This window comes from Nothobranchius furzeri, chromosome 16 (genome assembly GCF_043380555.1).
Source record: "Nothobranchius furzeri strain GRZ-AD chromosome 16, NfurGRZ-RIMD1, whole genome shotgun sequence".
In the NCBI taxonomy this organism is placed as follows: Eukaryota; Metazoa; Chordata; class Actinopteri; order Cyprinodontiformes; family Nothobranchiidae; genus Nothobranchius; species Nothobranchius furzeri.
This window is the reverse complement of record NC_091756.1, coordinates 42831331-42853921: the sequence shown is the minus strand read 5'-3', so window position 1 is coordinate 42853921 and position 22591 is coordinate 42831331. Positions and strand designations below refer to the sequence as shown.

At 40.4% G+C, this 22591-nt stretch overlaps 1 protein-coding gene and 1 long non-coding RNA gene across 3 annotated transcripts in view; both read left to right on the top strand.

Annotated features, from left to right (window-relative positions):
• The window catches only part of LOC107387781 (disintegrin and metalloproteinase domain-containing protein 12), a 147362-nt gene that overhangs the window by 76082 nt on the left and 48689 nt on the right, over positions 1-22591 (top strand). For both annotated transcript variants that reach the window (XM_015962959.3, XM_054749266.2), the window contains exons 4-5: positions 3022-3100; positions 15864-15940. In XM_015962959.3, coding sequence (XP_015818445.3) covers positions 3022-3100; positions 15864-15940 — 156 coding nt within the window. The remainder of the gene's footprint in view (positions 1-3021; positions 3101-15863; positions 15941-22591) is intronic.
• Positions 18091-18638, top strand: LOC139063537 (uncharacterized). The gene is made up of 2 exons (XR_011516913.1): positions 18091-18173; positions 18521-18638. It is a non-coding gene; the product is annotated as an uncharacterized lncRNA (long non-coding RNA).

Here is a 22591-nt window from a genome sequence, read left to right as displayed (position 1 = left end):
TATTCTAACTTGTGATAAAAAGTTTGGAAATGGAGATGCACCAATTCTGGTTTTTAGAACCGATACTGACTTCTGATTTTTTTACAACATGATTTTGGCTGATCCTGATTGTTTAGAGAACTAAAATGTCAGAATATGTAAACCAAATCTGATGAACCAAAAAAATTAAATAAATCAGGAATCTGGAAGCAAAAGCATCCACAGAGAAAGACTTCACATGTGAATAGAACATGTGGCATTTGTGACAAACACATTTAAAAAATGTTTTCCACACTTCCTGTTGAATTCACTTGTAAAAACATTAGCATGTGAAACATTTACTAAACGTGTGTAGTGTGATTTTGGAACATTTAGAAACATGCTATAAATGTGATTCCGTGTGGTGACATGTTTTCCCACATGGACTCGTGTGAAAAAACTATTAAGTTCATGGGTTTTTTCCGCATCCGCTAGTGTGAATGAACACTTTGCAATGGTGAGTTCCCCAGAAAAACCATAAGATTTAAGCCAAGATAATTTGATCATTTGTTCACTTTTACATCCATTTTCATCCACTTGTCTGGAGTCTGGGGGCAGCAGCCTAAGTAGAGAGGCCCAGACTTCCCTCTGCCCAGCCACTTGGGCTAGCTCTTTCGGGGGAATTCTAAGGTGTTCCCTGAACAACCAAGAGACATATTCCCTCTGGCGTGTCCTGGGTCTTCCTTAAGGTCTCCTCCCGGTTGGACGTGCCTGGTGTCGGTACAGGATCTGCTCGGGTGCAGGATCGGCTCGGGGTCCTTCGACTGCCGATGATGTCAAAGTAGTTGATTGGCTGAACATGAAGCTTACGGAAGTTACGTTGTCACGTTATGATTTTAATTGGTCAGAAAAAATTTGCGGTTGTAGTCTTAGCGGTTTTAGTCCTGTAGTCCAAAAATCGACAGTTTTTGGAGAAAATATGTTTGAATTTCTAAAGGAAATGTAAAAAATAAGCAAATGATAAACGGGGACCCTAAAAAGCTCTTGATGTTGATAAAATGGGGCTAAATAAAATATAATAACTTTATTGAAAGACACCAAGCAATATTTTGAATCAAAGAATGCATTTAGATAACAACTAAGGAAATATACTGACAAACTCCACATTAATGCAAACAGATATGACTGACATATAAGAACTGTTCTATTTTTTGTCAGTCCGATGTTTGTTTTATGTAGTTTCACATTCTTTACAAAACAAAGATAATATGGTGTTTTATTAACAAATTACAATTATAAAGAAAACATTTAAGTGTTAACAAACAAGAATTTATTAACAAAACTGCTGATGTCCATCCAAAACGGATGTGTGAAATCCGAGTAGATTTGCAGTAATGTGACGTCATCGGCAGTCGAAGGACCCCGAGCCGATCCTGCACCCGAGCAGATCCGGTACCGACACGGGAAAACCTCATCAGGGAGGCATCCAGGAGGTACCCTAAATAGATGCCAGAGCCACCTCAACTGGCTCCTTTCGATGTGGAGGAGCAGCAGGTCTACTCCGAGCCCCTCCCGGATGACCGAGCTTCTCACCCTATCTCTATAAGGAAAAGCCCAGCCACCCTGTGGAGAAAACCCATTTCGGCCGCTTGTATCCGTGATCTCATTCTTTTGGTCACTACCCAAAGCTCATGACCCTGCTGCACAAAAACCATTGTAGTCGAAAAAATTTGAACAAAACATTAAAATTTCAATTAAACTAAAAACGACACACATCAAAAACAAACAGAAATTTAAGGCATAATAATTATTGAAGGCAGTGCTGTAGGTGGGCCAGCACGCACTTTAAATCCGTGTAGTTCATACCGGCAGTTTATTTGGCCATTTATCTGTTGAAACTTCAGAAATTGCTAAAAAAAAAAAATTTGGTCCAAACCATGCCTTAGGATGCACCCATGGAGTTAGTTTGGAAATAAGGTTTTATTTGTCCTAACAGCTTCAGTCAGCAAATTATAAATGCAGATTGTGAATGGTGCCATGGGCAAATATGGTAAGTTGAGCTCCTCACGATGCTGGGCCTAGTTCCCCAGGTGCTCAAGTTCAGTTACACCACTGAAACCACTGAAAAGTCTAATGGAGAAGTTTTTGGATGCAAGTATCTATTGATTTGCATAACTTTTAATCTCACGCAGAGTGAAGCTTTATCTGAATTCAACATTAGCAGACGGAGACGAACTTGCACTGAACGGGAACGACTCAGGAAAAATGGAATAAAATTTTAAAAATCAAGCAGAGAGGGGAAGCACACAGTAAGGCTTCATTGGGCAATTTTAATTATTTTAACCCCATCCAAAGACAATGCATGTAATGCTGCTAATGCCAAGCCAAACTGCTGCAGAACTTCTGAAAACTCCATTGAAATTTGGCTGAGCTTGTTATCAGGGCATAACAAAGATTACGTTTTCATCTTAACACTGGTTTTAAAAACACAAATTTGACTTTTTCTTGTGTTTGTAACTAAATAAATCTGTTGATGTCTAAATTTATGGTCATGGTCCACTTCAGTCAGTGGTTTGAGTCCCGGTTTGTTGGGGTTTCTGCTTCAGGGATAACAAGAACCAAATCCAATCCTCTCTAAATGCCATAAAGTTTCAGTCACTATTTATTTAATCCCATTTGTAACTGAAAATGATCACCTCACCATTAAGTCCATCTGCTCATTACTTTCTATTGTCAACAGCCTCTAAGCTAATTACTGTTCTGTTGTATGATGGAATGAGTTATTGATTGATATCGAGTGCTTCGTCATGGTTTGTGCTCATGTTGCCAAAGTGTCTTAATAGAAACCGGTGCCTCAGCCCCTTTGCAAGATCGTTTTTCTTTTTTCTTATGCCTACAGCTGCTTAGAGCAATCCTAAAGCCTTAAATTACATCAGAATGCTTATCTTCCAAGCAGGCGTGGCAGTGATGAAATAACTAAAAACATGATTGATTTTGAATTTTTTTTCTGAAACCCCTTAGGCTTGCTCTTGATTGTTTCTTGTCTTTATTTATCTTTTTCAGGGGGCTTTTTGCAAGTAACTATACCGAAACTCATTATCTGGAAGATGGAACTGCGGTCACAGGCCTTCACAACTTCACGGTATGCTTCTTTTAAATTTCATTCCTTTTATAAATGTTGTAATACTCTAAAACTCTTCCTTTGCGAGTGCTCCGCTTCATTGTGCTAATATTAGAGTGACAGAAGATGTAGATTAAAATTAAATTGCAGTCCGACTCCCCTCCTTAAACCACCTGGAGTTGCTCATAAAACATCATAGGTGAATGGGTCCATTCTCAGCAAACTGATTCATATTTGACGAAGTAGAGGCAGATGGAGGTCAGAGAATGGACTCAGGATTAAGAAATAGCTTGAGTCTTTAATAATGAAAAAATTTAAATTCATCCCTAAAAATGGTTTGCTGCGCAAGCAGACATGAATAGCTTAAATTAGTGAACATTTAAGTGCTTTTCAGAACTCAAACTGACAGAAATATTCATTTCATTTATGTGCTTTGTAGTAGAGTTAGCATATTTATCTAAAATAAATCTGTGGGATCTGTCGGATAACGTCGAAAATGCCATTTCCTTTAACTCTGACACGCATGAATAGCTTTTGGCCCATTGCTGCGCAATCACATTTTTATGCTATTCTATTGCATTGCTTTGATAAAAATTGGTCACATTCATCATACTCAATTAGGCAAATCTCAGCTAAATATGTTTGCATTTAAACGTTTCAGCTTTTTGAAAACCTCTTCCATGGATGCATGAATATACTGCCATACAAAGATATTTATTTTATGCTTTGCTAAAATAAAGAGGTAATTATAGTTCGGTGCACTGAGAAGTAGCTTAACCACATGGAACAGTTCCTGTGCTTTGTAGCTGCCACCAGCTGGCTTTATTTCACTGATTCGTTCATCTGCAGTTTGGAAAGCAATTAAATGTTTAATTTTTCTTCAGAATACCAAGAAAGCGTAATAAACAGCCTACAGGGGTCTGTGTGCAGAGGCTTACTTACGGCTGAGATGCACAAATAAAGGGATTAATTGAATTACATAATGTGCAACCCACACAGCTAAATAAACAATATATTCCACTTGAAGCTGCTGTGAGACCAGAAATGCAAGTTCATCGATTCAACTCATTAGAGCTGCTGCTGCTGCTTGAGATTGTGAAGACAATGAAGGAGTTGTAGCTGGTCAGCAGGGTGGATGTTCAGTTGTCTAACAGTGGCTGGAGATAGACATTTATTCTGCAGAGGAATATATCGATGAGCAGATCATTTTTGACTAAATTTTTTTTTAATGAAGCCCAACTCACCTTTGTGTTACCTATGAGAATGCTAACGTGCATTTTGATACATAAGCAATAGATGAAGTGTAAAGCACATTTTTAAGAAGTCAGAGCTGCTGCCAGTGGCATAATAGGGTCACCATGGTGACCACGGGTCACTTATCAGGGTTTTCATGGCAATTGTCAATAGCTTAATGGTGTAACAACACACCTGTGACTTGCTAACCTGGAAATCTAGACATACTTTATCAGTAGCAAAAGTATTTTTTTCTGCAGGTCGGTCATGCTGCATTGTAGTCTCAGCAGGTCAACCATTGGCCCAAACAGTTTTGTGTCTAGCCAATTACAGTGCTCTATGTTTGTGGAGAAAAGTTGGATAGGGTAGAAGAGCTACGACAGCAAAAAACTACAAAGATGGCGTTGATTCAGCAACAGCGCTTGTGTTAAACGGCTTTGGTAGAAACTTTGGACAATTTAGATTTGGGCTTGTTTTTGAGATATGAGCAGATAGAGGAGCTTAAGGTCCTTTATTTTGACAAAGAATGCATTTGCTTCACTTTTCTTTGATGGTGGACTGCCCCGTTGACTGATGTCTGTTGCGATGAATACGTCATGTTGATTGATGCACATTTGCTGTCCAAATGCGTGTGGAGGCAGTTTGAAAGAAAGATTCTACCCCACGACCAAGCTCTGTCTACTGTTCAAGGCCAAGAAGTCTTGCCAGGCTAGTTCCTGTCAGGAGAACCTTAAAAATGGACCCAAATCCCAGTGCTATCCATACGGATGTCTTGTGTGGATACCGTAAATCCTCTAATACAGGCCCGGGCCTGTATTTGACTCAAGCTCATCAAGCTCCAGGCCTTTATTGGAAGGAGGGCCAGTATTAGAGGCAGGCCTCTATTTCTATTTGAGCAAAATGAACTAATGGTTCGCTGGAGTTTTTGACAATTAAAATTGCGCCCACATTTTCAAAGTTAAACACATTTCTTTTAACAACGGTAGTTTCTGCTTCAGCCATCTCCCCCCTCCCCCTGCGCAGCAAACTCACTGATGCGCCTGCAGCCTCTGGGAGTTCCTGCTGCTCTAAACATTAAAATAATTATTTCATTTTCTGTTCCTCACTTCTGATTACCTTCAATGGTGTCTGTTTGTTGCAACCACCAGGTACAAAAACTAACTTGTTTTTATTTGACTATTTTTCTGTCCTGCATCTCCTCTCAATCCTAAAGAAAAACTGCTACCTGGGTTCATATATATTCACCTCATGAGTTGCCTTTGAACTGCAGTTCTAAAAGATCTACCGACCGCTAAAACAGCGGAGCGCTCGCTGTTTGGCAGCCGTATCAGTGATCAGTGCGTCGGAGGACAAGGTGATGCGCGCAGCGCCCCGCTCCACAGCATGCAGCGAAACGCATCAGGCGCAAATAAAAGACAGAAAACATTAAAGGAAATGAACTGACATGAACGATCGCGTGTTAAATTAGTTTTTGAGGTGGCGACACCTGATTGTTACTGTGGCCGTGCTCAGGAGGCAGATCTACCGACCGCGAAAACAGCGGAGCGCTCACTGCTTGCCGGCCGCATCAGTGATCTGTGCGTCGGAGGACAAGTTGAAGCGCCCCGCTCCACAGCAGCGATACACATCAGGCGCAAATAAAAGACAGAAAACATTAAAGGAAATGAACCGACATGAACGATCGCGTGTCAGTACCTATGGTCTGGCACAGCGCGTTGCCCCCCACCCCCACCCCCACCCCCCCACCCCCAAGCGCAGGAGCTTGTCACCTGCTGACAGCAGGCTGCTGTCTTTTCCGAGGGCTGCATCTTGCCGGTCATTATCACGTGACAGCGACTAGTCGACGACAGGCATAAAAAGTCACTATAGTGAAGTTGACTAGTTCATACAACCCCTACTGCTGCTCTCCAGAGTGTTCTGCAGCATAATCAGCACGTTCTCTTTGAACTTGATAGTGTAATGACCTGGCTGGGGTTGTAAGCCAGGTGCATTCTGGGAATTGTGTTATATGTGTTTCCTATCGTTCTGCTATTTCCTATGTGCTGATTTGCGTGTTGTGTGAGTGTTATGTAAGCCACAGGGAAGGTGATGTGTGTTCTGTGGAGCGGGTTGAATTAGCATGGTTAACTGACACCGTGACTCTGTGTGGTAGGAGCGTGATAGAGGATCGTGTTTGTAACGATACAAAGCGTTGACGAAAAAGCCTAATAAAGGTCTGCGTGAACCTCCACTGCCTCCTGCTGGTTGATTTGGGGACTTTAACCCTGCCGCTGGGACGCTCATACTTGCTTGTTACCACATTCCACCCGGCCACAATAAGAGACCGGCCATTATTTACCTCTGCTGACTCTGACACCGGCCAAAATTGGAGACCCGGCCTTTAATTGAATACAGGCCTGTATTGGAGGATTTACGGTATTTGTAAATGATGTCTACATCCTCACACTACAAAAGACCATAGTAATTTATTCTTGATGTTGTAACGTTTGTGTTTGCACTGAATGGAAATATAATGTTAATGATTAAATATGTTTCCCTCTTTAGATACGTTGTTTGAAAGCTGTACGAAGAACAGAGAAATAACTACCTGATAAGTAAAAGCAACTGTTGCATTGAAGCGCACGCGTGTGCTGGAAACCCGTTTGATTGACTCCAGGAACATCTGAACATCTCTTGACCTCCGCCCCTTTTCTCATTCCTGTCCCATGACCAGAGCCAGCTCTTGGCGGGAGGACCGGTTTCACTAAAACAGCCAGATCTTTTGAGACTGATCTAGGTAATTTATTTGTCCTGTCGGCAGGGAGGAGGCTGATATAGTGATCTGGGCCAGGCATCTTGCAGATTCAGTTCTGTGTCAACACCGAGGTACTGCTGGGAGTGACTTCAGCATGAGTCAGCCGTTTCTCCGGTTCGGTTTTACACCCTCTCTCCCGTTCTCACTAAATCTGAGTCCACACAGAGCTCCATGTGAAGCGTCACGTGGTGCAACAAAAGCCATCCTTAGGGAATATCAGTCACCTCCCTGGGCATTAAATAGTTAGCTAGGAATAATAAATGTGTAGAGCACCTTCTGTAGTAATCTGGATTTTGGTTCTGAATCAGACTTGATTCATTACAGCATGAGCATGTTGCTTTCTCAGAGAAACAAAACATCTTATCACATCTCTTATATCAATACATCTCAGTTATGATCTCATGGAATAAACATGAGGTTAAAGCATTAACTCTGTGCACTAAATCCGACCCCGGTCCTCCCAAATGTACTAAAATTCATCTTTGTTAAAATGTGCTGTCTTGTTTTTGCACTTTTTACCCCACGATAATGAATTATTCTCTTTTATTAAGCTACTAAAAAGTGTCTAAACAGCTTTAAGGTCTAAACACTTTGACTCCTTGTTTTTCGGGCTGAGAATACAACACCAGCATTCTTCTTTCTTTTGTTATTATAAAAGCAATTTTTTTTGCTGAACACAGAAACTTTATGACTTGGTCCTGCTATTTCCCGGACCTTAGACTCATCACAGGGCTGTGACGAGGCATCCGTCCCTACTAGAGACCACTGCGAATGTCATAAAAATATGAGTAAAGATTTTAAATTCACTTCTATCATCTGTATAATAAAATATCCTTCTCTCTGTTTTTATCAAAGTAGTTTTAAACAAAACATCTTTCATTTCTGATTAATCTGTCTAAATGATCCTAAAAACAGACTTTTAAAACGACAAGTTGATGTTGGTGTTCTGAAAAAAACAACAGGGTCCTCTTTCCTCCTTTTTTCGGTTGACTTATAGAATCTCCTTACAGTAAACATGATGGCTTTACTTGGAGAGGGCACTTAGGAAGAACAACTGCAGAGCTGCTCAAGGACTTTTAGTGCTTTCAAATACATCATAACAGCTAAACTCCAAAACGACAGGGAGAGGAAAATATCCAGAGAGTAATTAAAACAGCCTGGAAAATGATCAGACTCAATCTTCCTAAAATGGAAAATATCTCTAACAAGATTCTGGAGGAGGAACACACCCCTCTCATCAGATATTTTTGTTATTCCCATCTGGAAAGCACAGCAGAGCCCCTGAAGCTCATACCTCCAGGCTGAAAAATGACTTCAGGCCAAGAGTCATCACTGAACTAAACTCCATCAAACATCTTCCAAACCCTGCTGCCTTCCCCTCTTCAGCACCACCACCTCTCTGGACTCCATCGCTCTGTGATTATCTGGTGTGTGGAAATCAGTCGTAAACTTTTGTGCATAAACCTTGGGACCTACAATATGTGTGTATTGTATTTCACATTATTTATCTATTGATGCTGTCTCTGCTTTTAGGGTTCAATATGGACGCTGAGCAAACGTTGATGTACAATTTGGTGCAATGAAAATAAAATGTGTGTGTGTGATGCTGGATGTGGCATGTTTGTGAGGTAGTTCTAGATTAATGTCCACAGTTTTAATCAGGTTTAACAACCTTTATTGATTTACTGTACCAAAATATATATAAATAAATAAAATCTACAGAAAAAAACCCTCAAGAACAGGAAGAATGAGTGAATTTTCAGAGTTGTATCAGCTGTAAATGCAGCATTTTGTGTTGTTGTGAAGGTTTGCGAGAGGGTGTGTTGCAACCATTAAGTTCCCTGCAGAAACAGAGGTTCAGGGGTTGGATCTCCTGGTGCCTGTTTGCTGCTAGCCAACAGCGTATCACTTTTTGCATATTTTCATGTGCTTCTCTGAGGTCACACTGTGCTAATAGTTCTCACAATGGGCCTGGGACAGACCCTTTCTGCTTGGAAATGTATTTCGGAGGGATTTTTGTCTACTGTAACACCCATCTTGCATGTCTGCAACATATTTTTCCGTACTCATAAACAAATACGTCGAGTTCAAATTAACCACTTACAAAGTGCTTTCTCACATGCTAACAATCGGTGAATTAGCTCTGAAATATTGATTATTAAGCATCTATCATTTATTCTTACTGACCGAATTTTACAATAGAAATATAATTAATTAAAGGAATTCTTGAAATACTCTTAATTATTGGTAAATTAGGAGACAGTTGCTTGTTAAAGAAAAGCTTTTAGGGTAGTAGTACAAGAATAGATGTTCTACCCTAAAACACACAATCTATTCTTTTGCCATAAAAACTATTTACTGGTATTAATGAAACACAAATAATTAGCTTTAAAATGGAAACATGTTTCCCGTCCTAAAGTAAAAGCTGCTCAGAACTACTCCATCAGTAGTTTGACATTTATTAACCAATATTGGCCTTTTTACAGTTATCTGATGTATATCGGTGCAAACCAATTTAGATTTAGAGGTGTGAATCTTCACTATACTCCTGATTTGATCCAATATCTCAATGAATTTTGTCTTGATTTGTTTAGATTTATAAACAGAAATATCAGATATCTGCTTTTTTTTAATCAAAACGTGCCTGACACAACATTCCGTCCCCCAAAAACTTTCCATTCACAATGGTCTTTAGGACAACGTAAAAGTGTAAAACATTTAAAACATTCAAGAAGATTAAGCAAGGTAAAAAAATCTGTTTCCTCATTCAACAGTCACAGGCTGTGGGGAAAACATGCTCTGCAGATGCAAACAAAATCTTAAAACATACTAAAAATCTATAGGACTTGTCCATTTCTTGCCTTTAATTTAGGTTATAAAATCTATAACGGTTCCATATATTAGCTTTAGATGTCTTTGAGCAACTTTAGAGTCAATATTTATGCTGCAGTTCAAGCGCATAAGAAATTAAATCAAATGTTTGGCTTGGTTTGGTATTTAGTTTGAACCCAATGGTCTCATTTCAGAAATGTTGGAGCATGAATCAAATTCTGTTCCCTTTGGGCGTCAAAGCAAATCACCAGTCCCCTTTAATTCCCAGTTTGCCAATAAATTCACAGCAAACTCGGACAAAAAAGTGGAGCCAGCTGACAGAGAAGTTACCAACAATCTACCAAACATCATGTTGTTTCTGCTGTTGGTGTTGTGAAGAGAAACGTTAGCCTACCAGCCGAGACCAGTGGCGGCACCGGGGGGCACGAGGGGGCGCTATAGCTACCCCTGAATTAGTCATAGCACCCCCAAGTAAATATAAGATTTTTTTTATTTTTTTTACAATTTAATTTTAATTTAACGTGTGGATGTGATAATATTTAACATATAAAACAAAAATAATCAGTAAATTATCATATAGATGGTAAAAACTTAAACCAAAACAGGAAATTGATGTTAACCTTTGACCTCATTTTCCACCTGCGAACCAGTGAAAGGTAGAGCTAGTGGTAAAATGGATCGGTTTTTGTTGCCCAAATTTCCACGGGTTCAGTCAGAAATGAATAAATCTTTGGAAGTGATCTCAGACCCACAAAAACCTACAGATCTGGATGAAGAGAGTCAACCCTCAACCGCCGCAGCAGTCGAGGGTTTTGCCACTGGAAATGCTAACACTAACGTTAGCTAACCTTGCAACACTATAGATGGTTTTCTGTGTGGCTGTATGCGTTGATGACTTCATGGAAAAGTCAGCGATTGTTCATGTTTATGATGTATATTAATGATTGTTCCCGGTGTTGTTGAGGTTTTGTGCACGCATGTGTATCTCTGGACCTTAATAAAGTGTAAGAATATGCCAAATATATTCTGCTACAGTGTTTTAGAGAACAATAGGTACACATGACCACTTCCTTCATAGCACCCTCAATAAAAAGACTAGCTCCTTCATAGCACCTGCAGAAAAAAATTTCTGGAGCCGCCACTGGCCGAGACGTTCCGTCACAGGATCACGCATTGATCAATACAGCTGCATCTGAGGGAGTATACAACTTGAAAAAAGATCAATGCTGCTACTTTTGAATATATACATAATATAAACAGGTTTTTTAGTCAGAGTACTTCCCAAACAAATTAAAGTGAAACTTAAAGAACAACTTTGATGTTTTTATTATTATTATTATTTTAATGCTTTACTGAAAATGATTGGATCAGGACTCTGAATCAGATCAGGAGAAAGAAAACGTGATCAAAACATCCCAAATTCTATATTTTTGTACTAATCAGGATGAGGCCCGCCAGTTCTGCCACTGGGTTTAAAAGGGGGTTCATCTAAAATGCCCAAGTACAGAAATGAAAAGCTTATTTTTTAAATATGTCCTGTATTGATTTTTATTTCTGGCTGCCTACCAAACATATTAGTTCCAATAAAAATGTGTCTCCTTCTTGTAAATTATTACCCGTAACATTATGACCTAAAAATAAAAGCAGAAATCTCAACATTAAACACTGCTCAGGTCTTTAGAAAATGATTTGAAATAAAACTGGCAGATTTACAAGAGAATGTTCCAGAGTTAGACAAAATAACTTTTAAAAAATGTGTCAACTTTCGCAACTAGAAGTTGTGCGTTTTATCTGGTCGTAGTCAAATTTAGAATATGAATAATTGTCAACTTGATCAACAAGCTAGAGCTTGATTAATTACATTTATTTACCACATCCATCCATCCATTTTCATAGGACTTCAGAGGATTTATTTACCACAAATAGATCTAAATGAGTACATTTAAAAAAAAACTCTGAATCAGTTTATTGAGGGTCAGTGATTAATAGCTGGTTATTAATACGCGCATTAGCACAGACACCAGGTCACACCAGTGAGAGAGATCTGGGCATTTTTAAGCCTCCAGAGAACAAATCTGTAGTGTGACTGAATTCAGAATTTATTAACTTGTCATAGTTATTGGAAGTGCACAACCAGAGAGGGAAACACAGATTTAACCCTCCCACTGTCCTAATGGGTGTGACCCCGCGAGGAAAGTTGACCATTGAGCAGGATTGATAGTTTATCCCTTGAAGTCCATGTGGCAGGGGTGAGGTGGTGCTCACTCCTCATCCCTGCCACGTGGACCCAAGGGATAAACTAGCAACCCTGCTCAATGGTCAACTTTCCTCGCGGGGTCACACCCATTAGGACAGTGGGAGGGTTAAGGTATTAGTTGCATCCACTCACTACCTAAAAGCTCGTTTATTTTTACCCAAATATGATCCTTGTAATAAAATGTTTTTGTCTGTTTTATTTCCTTTTGTTGATGTAACCATAGGTTATGCATAAGCTAAATATGAAGTTATTTTGGTGAAAAACTCTTTAATGTATGGGCAGAGTCAATAGCCTGGCACGCCATCCTATGTATGTTAATATAGTCTGGCCATGCCCCTGAGACAGATCTCAGTCATGGAGCAGAATCTATGAATGTCCCCATGCGCTATTGGACTGCACTTGGACCAATCAGAGCAATGGACAATGTGACATATTCATAACTACTGAAATCAACGGTGCACTCCAATATTTACCATCAAAGAAGCAAATACATACTTATTCAAAATAAATTATCTAAGTACATTTATCTGCTATTGACTCAAAGTCAAAGTCTAAATTGACCAAAGTCAATACCAAACCCATTTCAAACAAGTGTTCCTGGGCTCTGTCGCAGCTCTGGTGCTAAGACCTCCCAGTGTCTCTCTACAATTGTAGAGCGCTGTGATTGGACTGACCTAAAACAGTTCAGGCCAATGGAAGACCTGTTGAGGCCTGCAGAGTCATATAATGCTTATATGTAAAATAATAATTATTATTATATCAATCAATCAATCAATCAATCAATCAATCAATACTTTATGAATCCCAGAGAGAAATTTGAGTTTCAGTACATAGAGTTCAGAGATCAGACATACATGGGCAAGACACATGACAAGAATTGGTGACTGTGGTCATTCGCAACCCGAGTCGCGCTACCTTAATAGAGAGAAGAGGGTTTACAAGAGGATTGGTTCAGGTGGAGGGAAAAAAGGCACTTCAGAGTTACTCTCCAGCAGGATGGCAGCTTTGCTCTGCAAAAAAAAAAAACACCTCAACAGATACAAAAAAGACTTCAGACAACACTAAGTAACATGACACTCCATTAGGAAGGCGGGGGGGGGGGGGGGGGGGGGATCCTGTTTCCCCCAGTGAGAGCAGCCATCTCCGGCGCTCATCTACTGTACAGTCACAGGTGGGAGGGAGATCTTTGGAGAAGCAAAGAGTGCATTGACTCCCACAGAATGATGACCTCGCCAGGCTGAAATCCCCCAATCTGAAGGCGGGGGTTAGGTCGGGTTTTCACAGCATCTGTCTGCATTCCTTCGTGGGGGTTTTATTTGCTCGCTGCTCAAGGCTACCAGGGCGTCAGATTCAGATAACAAGAATTTGTTTTGGTTAGGCTGAGATAATTTTCCTCTCTGCCTTCAGTCTTTAAACTGATCATTCCAGTCCTTCAGTGAAGCCAATTTTGGGTTTTTAAACCTGTCTATATCGTCCGGTGACTCTCTCCGAGATGACATCCATTTTGCGCTCTAATACCAGTATCGCAGCTAGAACATTGTCCAGCTTATGATTCACCTCGAGTAACGTCCCATTCTGAGAAGTCTCCACATGGACGGTGCGTTCCGTGGGTACGGGTCGCCCTCCAATCGCTCCCGTCTTCCCAATTTTCCAGAAAACCAGGTATCCTCCCATTCCAATCAGGAGAAATCCAGTGATCATCAGGCCGAATATCCACACGTCTTCGACATCCTCAGTGGACAGCTGGCTGAGGCATATGATCTTCCACTCCTTACGGGAATCCAAAATATACCCCACCGGGTGTGACCTCCACTCGCATTGAATGACCAGTTTATCAAATCCATGGTTAGAAATGCAGAGAAGCGCTCTGTGGGCAGACGGAACAAAGAGCCTTGGGAAAAAAAAGATAAGGGAGCGAAAGAGAGAAGCGTCTGTACTCCTTGAGTGCCTTGAAGAAAAAGAAGAACAAAGTAGAATTTTCAGCCAGCTAGCCATTCTATTTGCTCACTCAGGGTTGGGGTCCCTATCTCTAAGGGAGAGTCCAGCCACTCTGTGGAGAAAACTCATTTCGGGCGCTTGTATCCGGGATCTCGTTTTTTCAGTCACTCCCCAAAGCTTGTGACCATAGGTGAGGGTAGGACCGTAGATGGACCGGTAAAGCGAGAGCTTTGCCTTCCAGCTCAACTCTCTTTTCACCATGACAGACCGGTACAACGCTCGCATCCCTGCGGATGCAGCACCAATCTGCCTATTGATCTCCATTTCCACCTTTCTCTCTCTAGTGAACAAGACCCTGAGATAGTTTAACTCCTCCACTCATCCCTGACATGGAGAATGCATTCTACCCTTTTCACGCTGGTCTTGAGTTGGAAAAATAATGTTTGAAGTTACTTTCACTTGCAATATTGTACATTTAAACATCTGAAGATCCCAGTGCTAAGGCTGGCCTTATTGTTTCTGCTGTAAAATGACATGATAATAAAGCACCATCATGCACCGGTGATCTTCTCAGTCCCTACACCCCAGCAGGTCCCTGAGGTCCAGTGGCCAATGCCTACTGGTTGTGCAGCACCAGGCTAAAGACCAAAGGTGACATATCATTTGCTGCTGCGGCCCCCAGACTCATGAACTCTCTCCCCCTGAGCCTGAGATCAGTGGACTCAGTGGTCTCCTTTAAAAAGCAGCTGAAAACTCACTTGTTCAGGCTGGTTTTGGTGTGACCATCATCACCCTCTCCTTATTCTGCTCTTGTTCCACCTTTCCCGGGATCCACTGATTTCCCTCTTTCCTATTCATTTTGGCTCTCCCCCTTTCCTTACATTTTAGCACAAAGTTTTTAGTCATTTTAAGACATTTTTAAATCCTTTTAAAAAATCTTTTTAATATTTTAAGTTTTTGTTTTTGTGAGGTGCCTTGTGATTTTTATGTTATATAAAAGATTGCTTTTTTTCTTTTCTTTCTGATATTTTTAATTTTAATCAGTTTCTTCACAATAGTTTAATCCATTTTACATTCATCAATGATTTTGGTGATGATGCTGAAAGACAAAGTGCAGCTAAACACTTTTAATTACCTTTTAATTTTTGCAATGATCATGTTAAAACTAGTCTGAGGCGGTGCATTCCTTCATTATTAAACATTGATTCATCTGAAAAACAGAACCCACTCTCTGAACATGCCCATTCAGCAGCGTCTGAAGAGAAGAGACCTAAAAGGAGGCCAGACGTTGAAACGTTCAGCTGCCCTCTATATTTAGAGGCTGTCTAAGTATGGAAAACTCACACTTCCTTTTTTCCTAGAGCAGAGTGCTGTCGGACAGACCTCACCTGAGCGAGTTCCTCTAAGTGAAGTAAAAAGCTGAAGTCCTGTTTTCACTCTAAACCAGACACTTCCTCCCCACCCATTTGCTGCCAGGGCTTGTCCAATAAACATGGACCCCATTTACTTTCTTTACTTTGCTGCTGCTTGACAGGTGGTCCCCGAAAGTGGGTACCTGGGAATGGGACAGGAAGCAAATTCATGAAGTGCTGCTCTCAAACTCAGACTGGAGCTATCATCAGTCTGTGGTGATGAATCACTTCTGTAAACATCTTAACCTAAAAAAGAAACCCTGATTTTAGGCTTTGCTTCAGTCTGGTCTTACTCTTTGTGTATTTAATGTGTTTCAGGGAAACTGCTACTACCACGGAGAGGTGGAGGGTCATGCCAACTCGGATGTCAGCCTCAGTATCTGTTCCGGGATTAAGTAAGTAAGATTAAAGATATTGGCCAGAGGCAAAATTCCTTAGACTGGCATGTGTAAAGAAGTATTAAAACATCAGATGGAAAAAGGTTTTTGGATTTTCACAGCTGGAATTTTAAGAAAATCTGATGACAGAAACTAACTTCCAGTCTATGCCCTGGGCAGCTGGTGATGTTTCACAAGATCTGCTGAAACAGCTATAGTAAACAACTCCCGACTCCAGTGTTTCTGCGTTAGAGTTGTCGCAGAGAACAATGTGTCATCAGTCAGGTGTAGCTTCTGAAGCCTCTGCAAGTCGGTCAAATTTGTTTTGTCTCTGGGAGACGGCGACAAGAACAGATATCGGATTACCGGAGAAGTTCAACCCAACTTCGATCCAACTAGCTGGATATCACTAAAGGAGGTGCAGACATGTTTTTGACCGTTTAACTCAGAAGACCCGCAATTCTATTTGGTCACCAGGAAGGATTCTGTTCATCTTCAGAACCAAAATCGTTGCAGTTTGTTTACTTTTCTTAAATATTTCATTTCTGTGCTTGAGGATGCTTAGGTCCTTCAATGTCTGTAGCAAGATGCTGCAGATCTTCTACAAGTCTGTTGTTGAGAGTGTAATCTCTTCAGCCATCGTCTGTTGGGGTAGTAGCATCAGAAGCTGGGACCTGAAAAGGCTCAGCAGCCTAAAAAAAAGGCTGGTTCTGTTCTGGGGCCGACTGTGGAACCACTGGAGGAGATAATGCAAAGAAGGATTCTCCAGAGAATCAAGAAAATTCTGGACAACCCTGAGCATTCTCTTCATAAGACTGTCCGACAACGGAAGAGTGTCTTCAGTCAAAGGCTTCTTCAGTTTTGCTGCAACACTGACCGCTACTGGAGATTCTTCCTGCCAACAGCCATTGTAATGTACCATAACTCTTTGATGACTTGATTATTATTATTATTCTGAGCTACTACAGCAATCAATTTCCCTCTGGGATTAATAAAGTATTTGTGAATTGAATTTGAATGCTAATGGGACTCGTCTGGAGTCCAGAAGTAGCGGTGCAATTCCGGATGGACTTAAAGATGAAGGTTAATATTTTAGATCAGACCTATGTTATTTAAAAATGCGTGTAGGACACAGATATATGCCCCAGATCTTTTGCTGCAGCTGTAAATGCAGTTTTCCTAATAATTAAGAGCATGAAAGTAAACAAAATACAGTCGTTCACAATACTAGGAACAGCAGCTACCTTGTTTTGTGTTGGAGTGACGTATGCGGAACACAGTTCTTCGCTGTATGGAGGAGAGGATTTGGGTTTTCTGTAGTGATTCATGACAAAAGTCCTTAACAAAACGAAAAACTGAACCCAGTTTATATTTATATAGATGGTAAAGTGTAGTTACACTGCACCAATACCTTTAAGTAAGTTTTTCTCCATGCTTATTGAAAACCAGGAAGTCTAAAACTCTGGGGTTTTTTGTTGTTGTTGTTGTTGTTTTTTATTATTTTAAATGTTTTGATTAAATTCATGTGCCATATGAGTTTTACGGTTTAGTTGGAGTCAGGTGGTGGTGTGTCCCATTTCCTACATCACTAAAACTTGTCTCACTTGTGAGAAAATGTTAGTGGAGCTGATAACCAAACATCAGCCACGTGTTCACATCAACTTCCTGATTAGGTTTTTCTTGGACAACCAAAAGTTCATGGGATTCTTTTTCTCTGTGTGGAAGTAGATTGTTATTAGAATTTCTACTAATCAAGTAAGGTTTTGCTTCCAATTTTTGGCACACACACACACACACACACACACACACACACACCCACACACACACACTGTTTTTGTTGGCTTTAACTGAACAACTCCTGCTGGGTTTGGGTGTCCTGATGCGATCTACATGGTTCAGATCCTTCTTTCAAATTAGGGTAAACTTAAAGAGCGGGTCAATTGAGCCTCGGAGTCCTTCTCCATCCACGTATCAATTTTAAAAAATGCAATATTAGTAGGCGTTGCCTGGAGGACCGAGAGGGTGGAGCCGCGGCAGTGACGAAGACGACGGCTAACTAGACGATGCTAGCTCCCTTCACTCTATGCAGTTATTAGAAGTGGAGGATGTTTCTCCCCCTCCTTACCCAGACACTCGAGAAGAAAGGGACCAAGTCTATCTGGAGGAGACAAGCGGACCTGAGCCTTATTGTTTTGAGCTTGTGAGTTGCCTGAAACTCTCAGAACCGACCCAACAGAACCACCTTTGAATGGTAAGTAGCCGTTAGCCATAGCATTGGATTAGCTGTAGTGTTTGGCTCCATGGCCCTAAGAAGCTAGTATTCAGCATGTTTTAGAGGTTTATCTGCTTCAGCACACCTGGTTTTAATCAGCAACAAATAGCTGAGCTGCTTAACAGCTAATCTAACCTGTTAAAGCAGGAAAATCCACTGAAACGTGCTGGATAGCAGCTCTCCGGTAGCCCTGGGCTCAAGTTACAGTCTGCTGCATATAAAGTTATGAAAATACCCCATGAGAAAATTATTCTGTAATGTGTTCAGCTCACTAAAACTGCCCTGATTTATTTATTTACTGATAACAGCTGTTCTCTTGGTTCTAGGTCCTCTGGTGTCTGCAGCTGGTCTGGTGTCGTCAGGATCAGGAGCTTCCAGAAGAATGTGCCTTTCAATGACTCTTTCCCCCTTATTTGTTATATTAATTAAATAAATCTCAATTTATATATTTCCTGTTTTTGTTCATGTCCATAAATACTTAAACATGATTGAAATTAAAACGAGCTTTTAACAGTGAGGTGCTAGTTTAAATCATCACAATAGAGCTAGTTAAACATGCAATGTGATATTTAAATTAATGTAATTTATAAATATCCAATAAAATATCAAAACTGGAATCTATATGAGATATTTGGCAGCACAAAAAAACTTGTCAAACATAATATTTATTATAATAATTGTAGGCAGACAGGAGACAGAGCTGATGGAGTTTCTCAGTCATCGAAGGATGGCTGAAGGTTTTCCAGGAACAGGAGATGTGGTGTTGTCTCTTCTCTCTCCATTCTGCCAGATGGGCTGATAGGTTACAGGTGTGAGGACATCCTCATGCTGTCATAACCAGATGACAGGAGCTATCAGGTGATCAGCCAGGCTAATGAGATGCAGAAAGAAAACAAATTCAGGACAGTGTACAATATGTGGTGTTGCTCACCTTATGTGCTCTTATAGAATATTAACGTGTGCCTGCCTCATGGTGTAGAGTCCATATTTTGCTGAGTGTCCTGCAATAATGCAGGTTATTAGTTAATTTACTTTTGATAGCAAAAACAAAATATTAATGTAAAAGTTGTTTTCCAGGTGAATCAGCTCACACGTCACCACCAAGTGTCACGGGGGCAGAATCAGTAGCCTCCGTCATGATGTAATCACATACTTATTTAATTGTTAATATCTTAAAAATTCTGAAATGTTTTAATTTTTTTTTACCTTGAACAGTTCACTGAGCTTGCACTGTCACTGAGGTGGAAGCTGAAATCAACAGCAGACACCTTACATCTTGGTCTTTTAAGGGGGTGTGGCCGCTGCTCTGGGACCTTCTGGAAGATGAATTTTCATCATGGTCCCCGTGGGTCACCAGACACACTGCGGCTGTGAACTCCATTCTGGCTGGCTATGTAAAAACAAAGAAGCAGCACATTTATAAATGTTTAAAAGAGCATAAAATCACGTGTAACAATAATCTGTAAAACAAATTAAAACTAGAAGGTAATAATAAAATGTTTACATAGAAGATTATTAAAAATAATTCACCTTTGCTACAGGGAAGGTTTCACATCTGCCTGGACAAGTGCATTCTTGCAGCTAAATCAGTCTGACAGCCAGTGTCTTGGGTAGATTTAGCCTGAAAAAAATATATAAGCACCTTGTTGTTGGGAGTTTATAAAGTCAGATAATATACAAAAGAATCTCCTATGTAGGCGCTTTATAACATTCCTAGTGTGTGATCGTTGTTATAACGTAAAAGTCAGTCATACATGATGTGGAGAGCCTGAAATGTGACCTCCTGAACAGAATTCCTTACAGAACCGGGTCACAAGCTGGATTTCACGCTGTAATGCTGTCTGTCAACTAGTGCTGCGTCAGTTAGAGCCACTGTTGCAGAATTACCGAATGACTAGCAAAAGGAAGTGAACCACGTCTCTCAGACTTTGCATTTAGGTAGGGAATTGTCTTTAGAAGATGTTAAAACGTTTATTTAGCTTACTCACCTCAGACTGGAGCCCGCCGTGGTGGGGGAGCAGAGTCGGTGGGCTGCATCTAAATCGCGGAAGAGCCACGGAGGGCAGCCTCCCTCTTCAAACGGAGACGTGCAGAATCGTGGGTAAAATGCCCACAGAGTCACCGCAAGCATACTACACTACACCTACTCGCCAATACTAAGACGATATGGAACACTAAACCCGAACTACTTTCCCAATTACACTAACAGCCAAACACTAACTAAACTACAATATCCAACAGCCAAGCTAACACTAAATAAGTATTTATAACACTAAAAGATATGCTAAAGACTAGGATATGCTAACGCTATATGCTAATGCTGAACTACCGCTGACCTCCTACGCTCGCTTGCAAATCCAACTCCCACTCGCCACAGGGCGTGGCCGAGACGCTCGTTGCTTTTATAACTGGCACGGAGCTGCTACGTAGTACTCTACTGGTTTATGTAGTATTTTACTCTTTAGCCATTGGCTAAAATTTATTCAAAATGACTCAAATTCTATGTTTTCAGCTGAAGGTGGCGCATTACTGTGGTTTTTAGACAGAATTTTTAATTTTTAAAGAAAATGCACCAAAATGCTAAAATAAAGAATGCACACATTTAAAACACTATTAGACACTCATTTATACAGTTCATCAGCAAAAAAAAAGTTAATTTAGCCGTTACTTGCTCTTTAATTTCTTTGAATTATCTTTAAAATTTCTAGCCAGTCTTAACTGGAATGACTTGTGTGCTCATTCTCCCAACTTTCTCCTACAATTCGGTTCATTGTTAGATTTTAATCACTTTTCTTTTTAATTTGCTGTTACGATTCAAAATTAATCAAATTAATAATGAAATCAAAACAAGGCACAGCTGAAGAACATCAATGCTGCAGAAATTGGAAGGGCTGGAGCACACTGACCGTTCATTGTGCAAAGCCTGACTAACGTTGCAACACTGTCTGTGTCTTCATCGGAGTCTTCGACAGTGTTAGTCAGTATTTCACAATGAATTGTTAAGCTGGTCAGTGTGCTCCAGTCCTCTCTGTTTTTAACAAATGTAATCAACCCATCCATTTACAAATACATAAACATTTCCAAACCATGATACCGCCACCACAAAGTCCCTGTACTGATGTTTATTTAAGCTCAAACCCATGATCTACAGTTTTGATGAGAGTTTTAATGGTTTATAAACTTGTTTGTTGACATGCAGACTGCTGTCATGGGCGAAGACACAAAACCGAGAGAAAATGTGAAAAGTATCAGTTGAAATCGTGTGAGATTTGCACCTATGACATAAAGGCAAACAAAAAGATGCAATCCCGCAAGTTTTATTATCACAATTTAAAAAAAAATGTCCAAAAATTTCCTGTTTGTCTTATAATCACCATCGTTAATATCACACGTTTTACACCCTATGCCTTTTTATAATCACAGTTTGCAATAATAGATCTTTTTTTTTCACTGTGTTTTCAAGTAATATTTCTTCAGAGGAGTTTAAACTCACCAGCTGTGCATCATTTCATAAAGGTGCCATTAAATTATAGCAGTTAGCTACAAAGGTTAGCAGAGATTACACTGCTTCAGCGCTATTGAAAATCAGGTTTTGAGACTTCAGACAAGCGAGAAGTTTTATTGTTGGGAACACTTTATTTGCAGATGTCAAACTGCAGAAATGATTGCAGCAATGTCTTTGGACTCTCGCCAAAATGTTTTCATAAGTCAGCCGAAAATCTAAACCCTCTACAAAGTGATTTAACAGGCCGAGTCTGAATTGCTGCTGACCTCGGTCGTAATATTTATTTATTTGTTTCAGTTTCTCTGAAAGCTGTCTGCGCGGTGACAGATCAATAAAACAGGCTTTGACAGACGCGCTCGCTCCACCAGACATGAATAGTTCCTGGTTTGGGTTGGCAGCCGTCGGACTCGTGGGGTTTGCTTTAGTGTGAATCCATGTGGTTTGAAATGTTGCTCAAGCTTTAGGAGAATCTCACCGAGTCAGTGAGTGAGGAGGATGTCTGTTTCAATTCTAAACGCTGCAGCTGTGACATGAGAGATTCACATGATGCCAGTTCATGTGCGTGAAAATGAAAGCTGTGATGATCTGGTTCTAGAGCTGAAGTCGACACTGTGATAATATTAACACCATATCAGATGAATTAGTGTTCTAGTGTCTCGCTTGAATTTAATTTGTTACCTATTACAGCAAGTGAAACGCTTACCAGAAGCTTCATCTAGAATAACTTTAGAATGAAACTGCAACATAAGAGGAAGAGCAGGGTTGTTTGTGTGTGCACCCAAATGTGTGTGTGTGTGTGTGCACACTTCTTAGCGGGCATTCAAAGTCGAGGGCTCAGAACTTACTGATGAAAAAGTCTCATCTAAGGACCGTTCCTAATCCCCTAGAACTG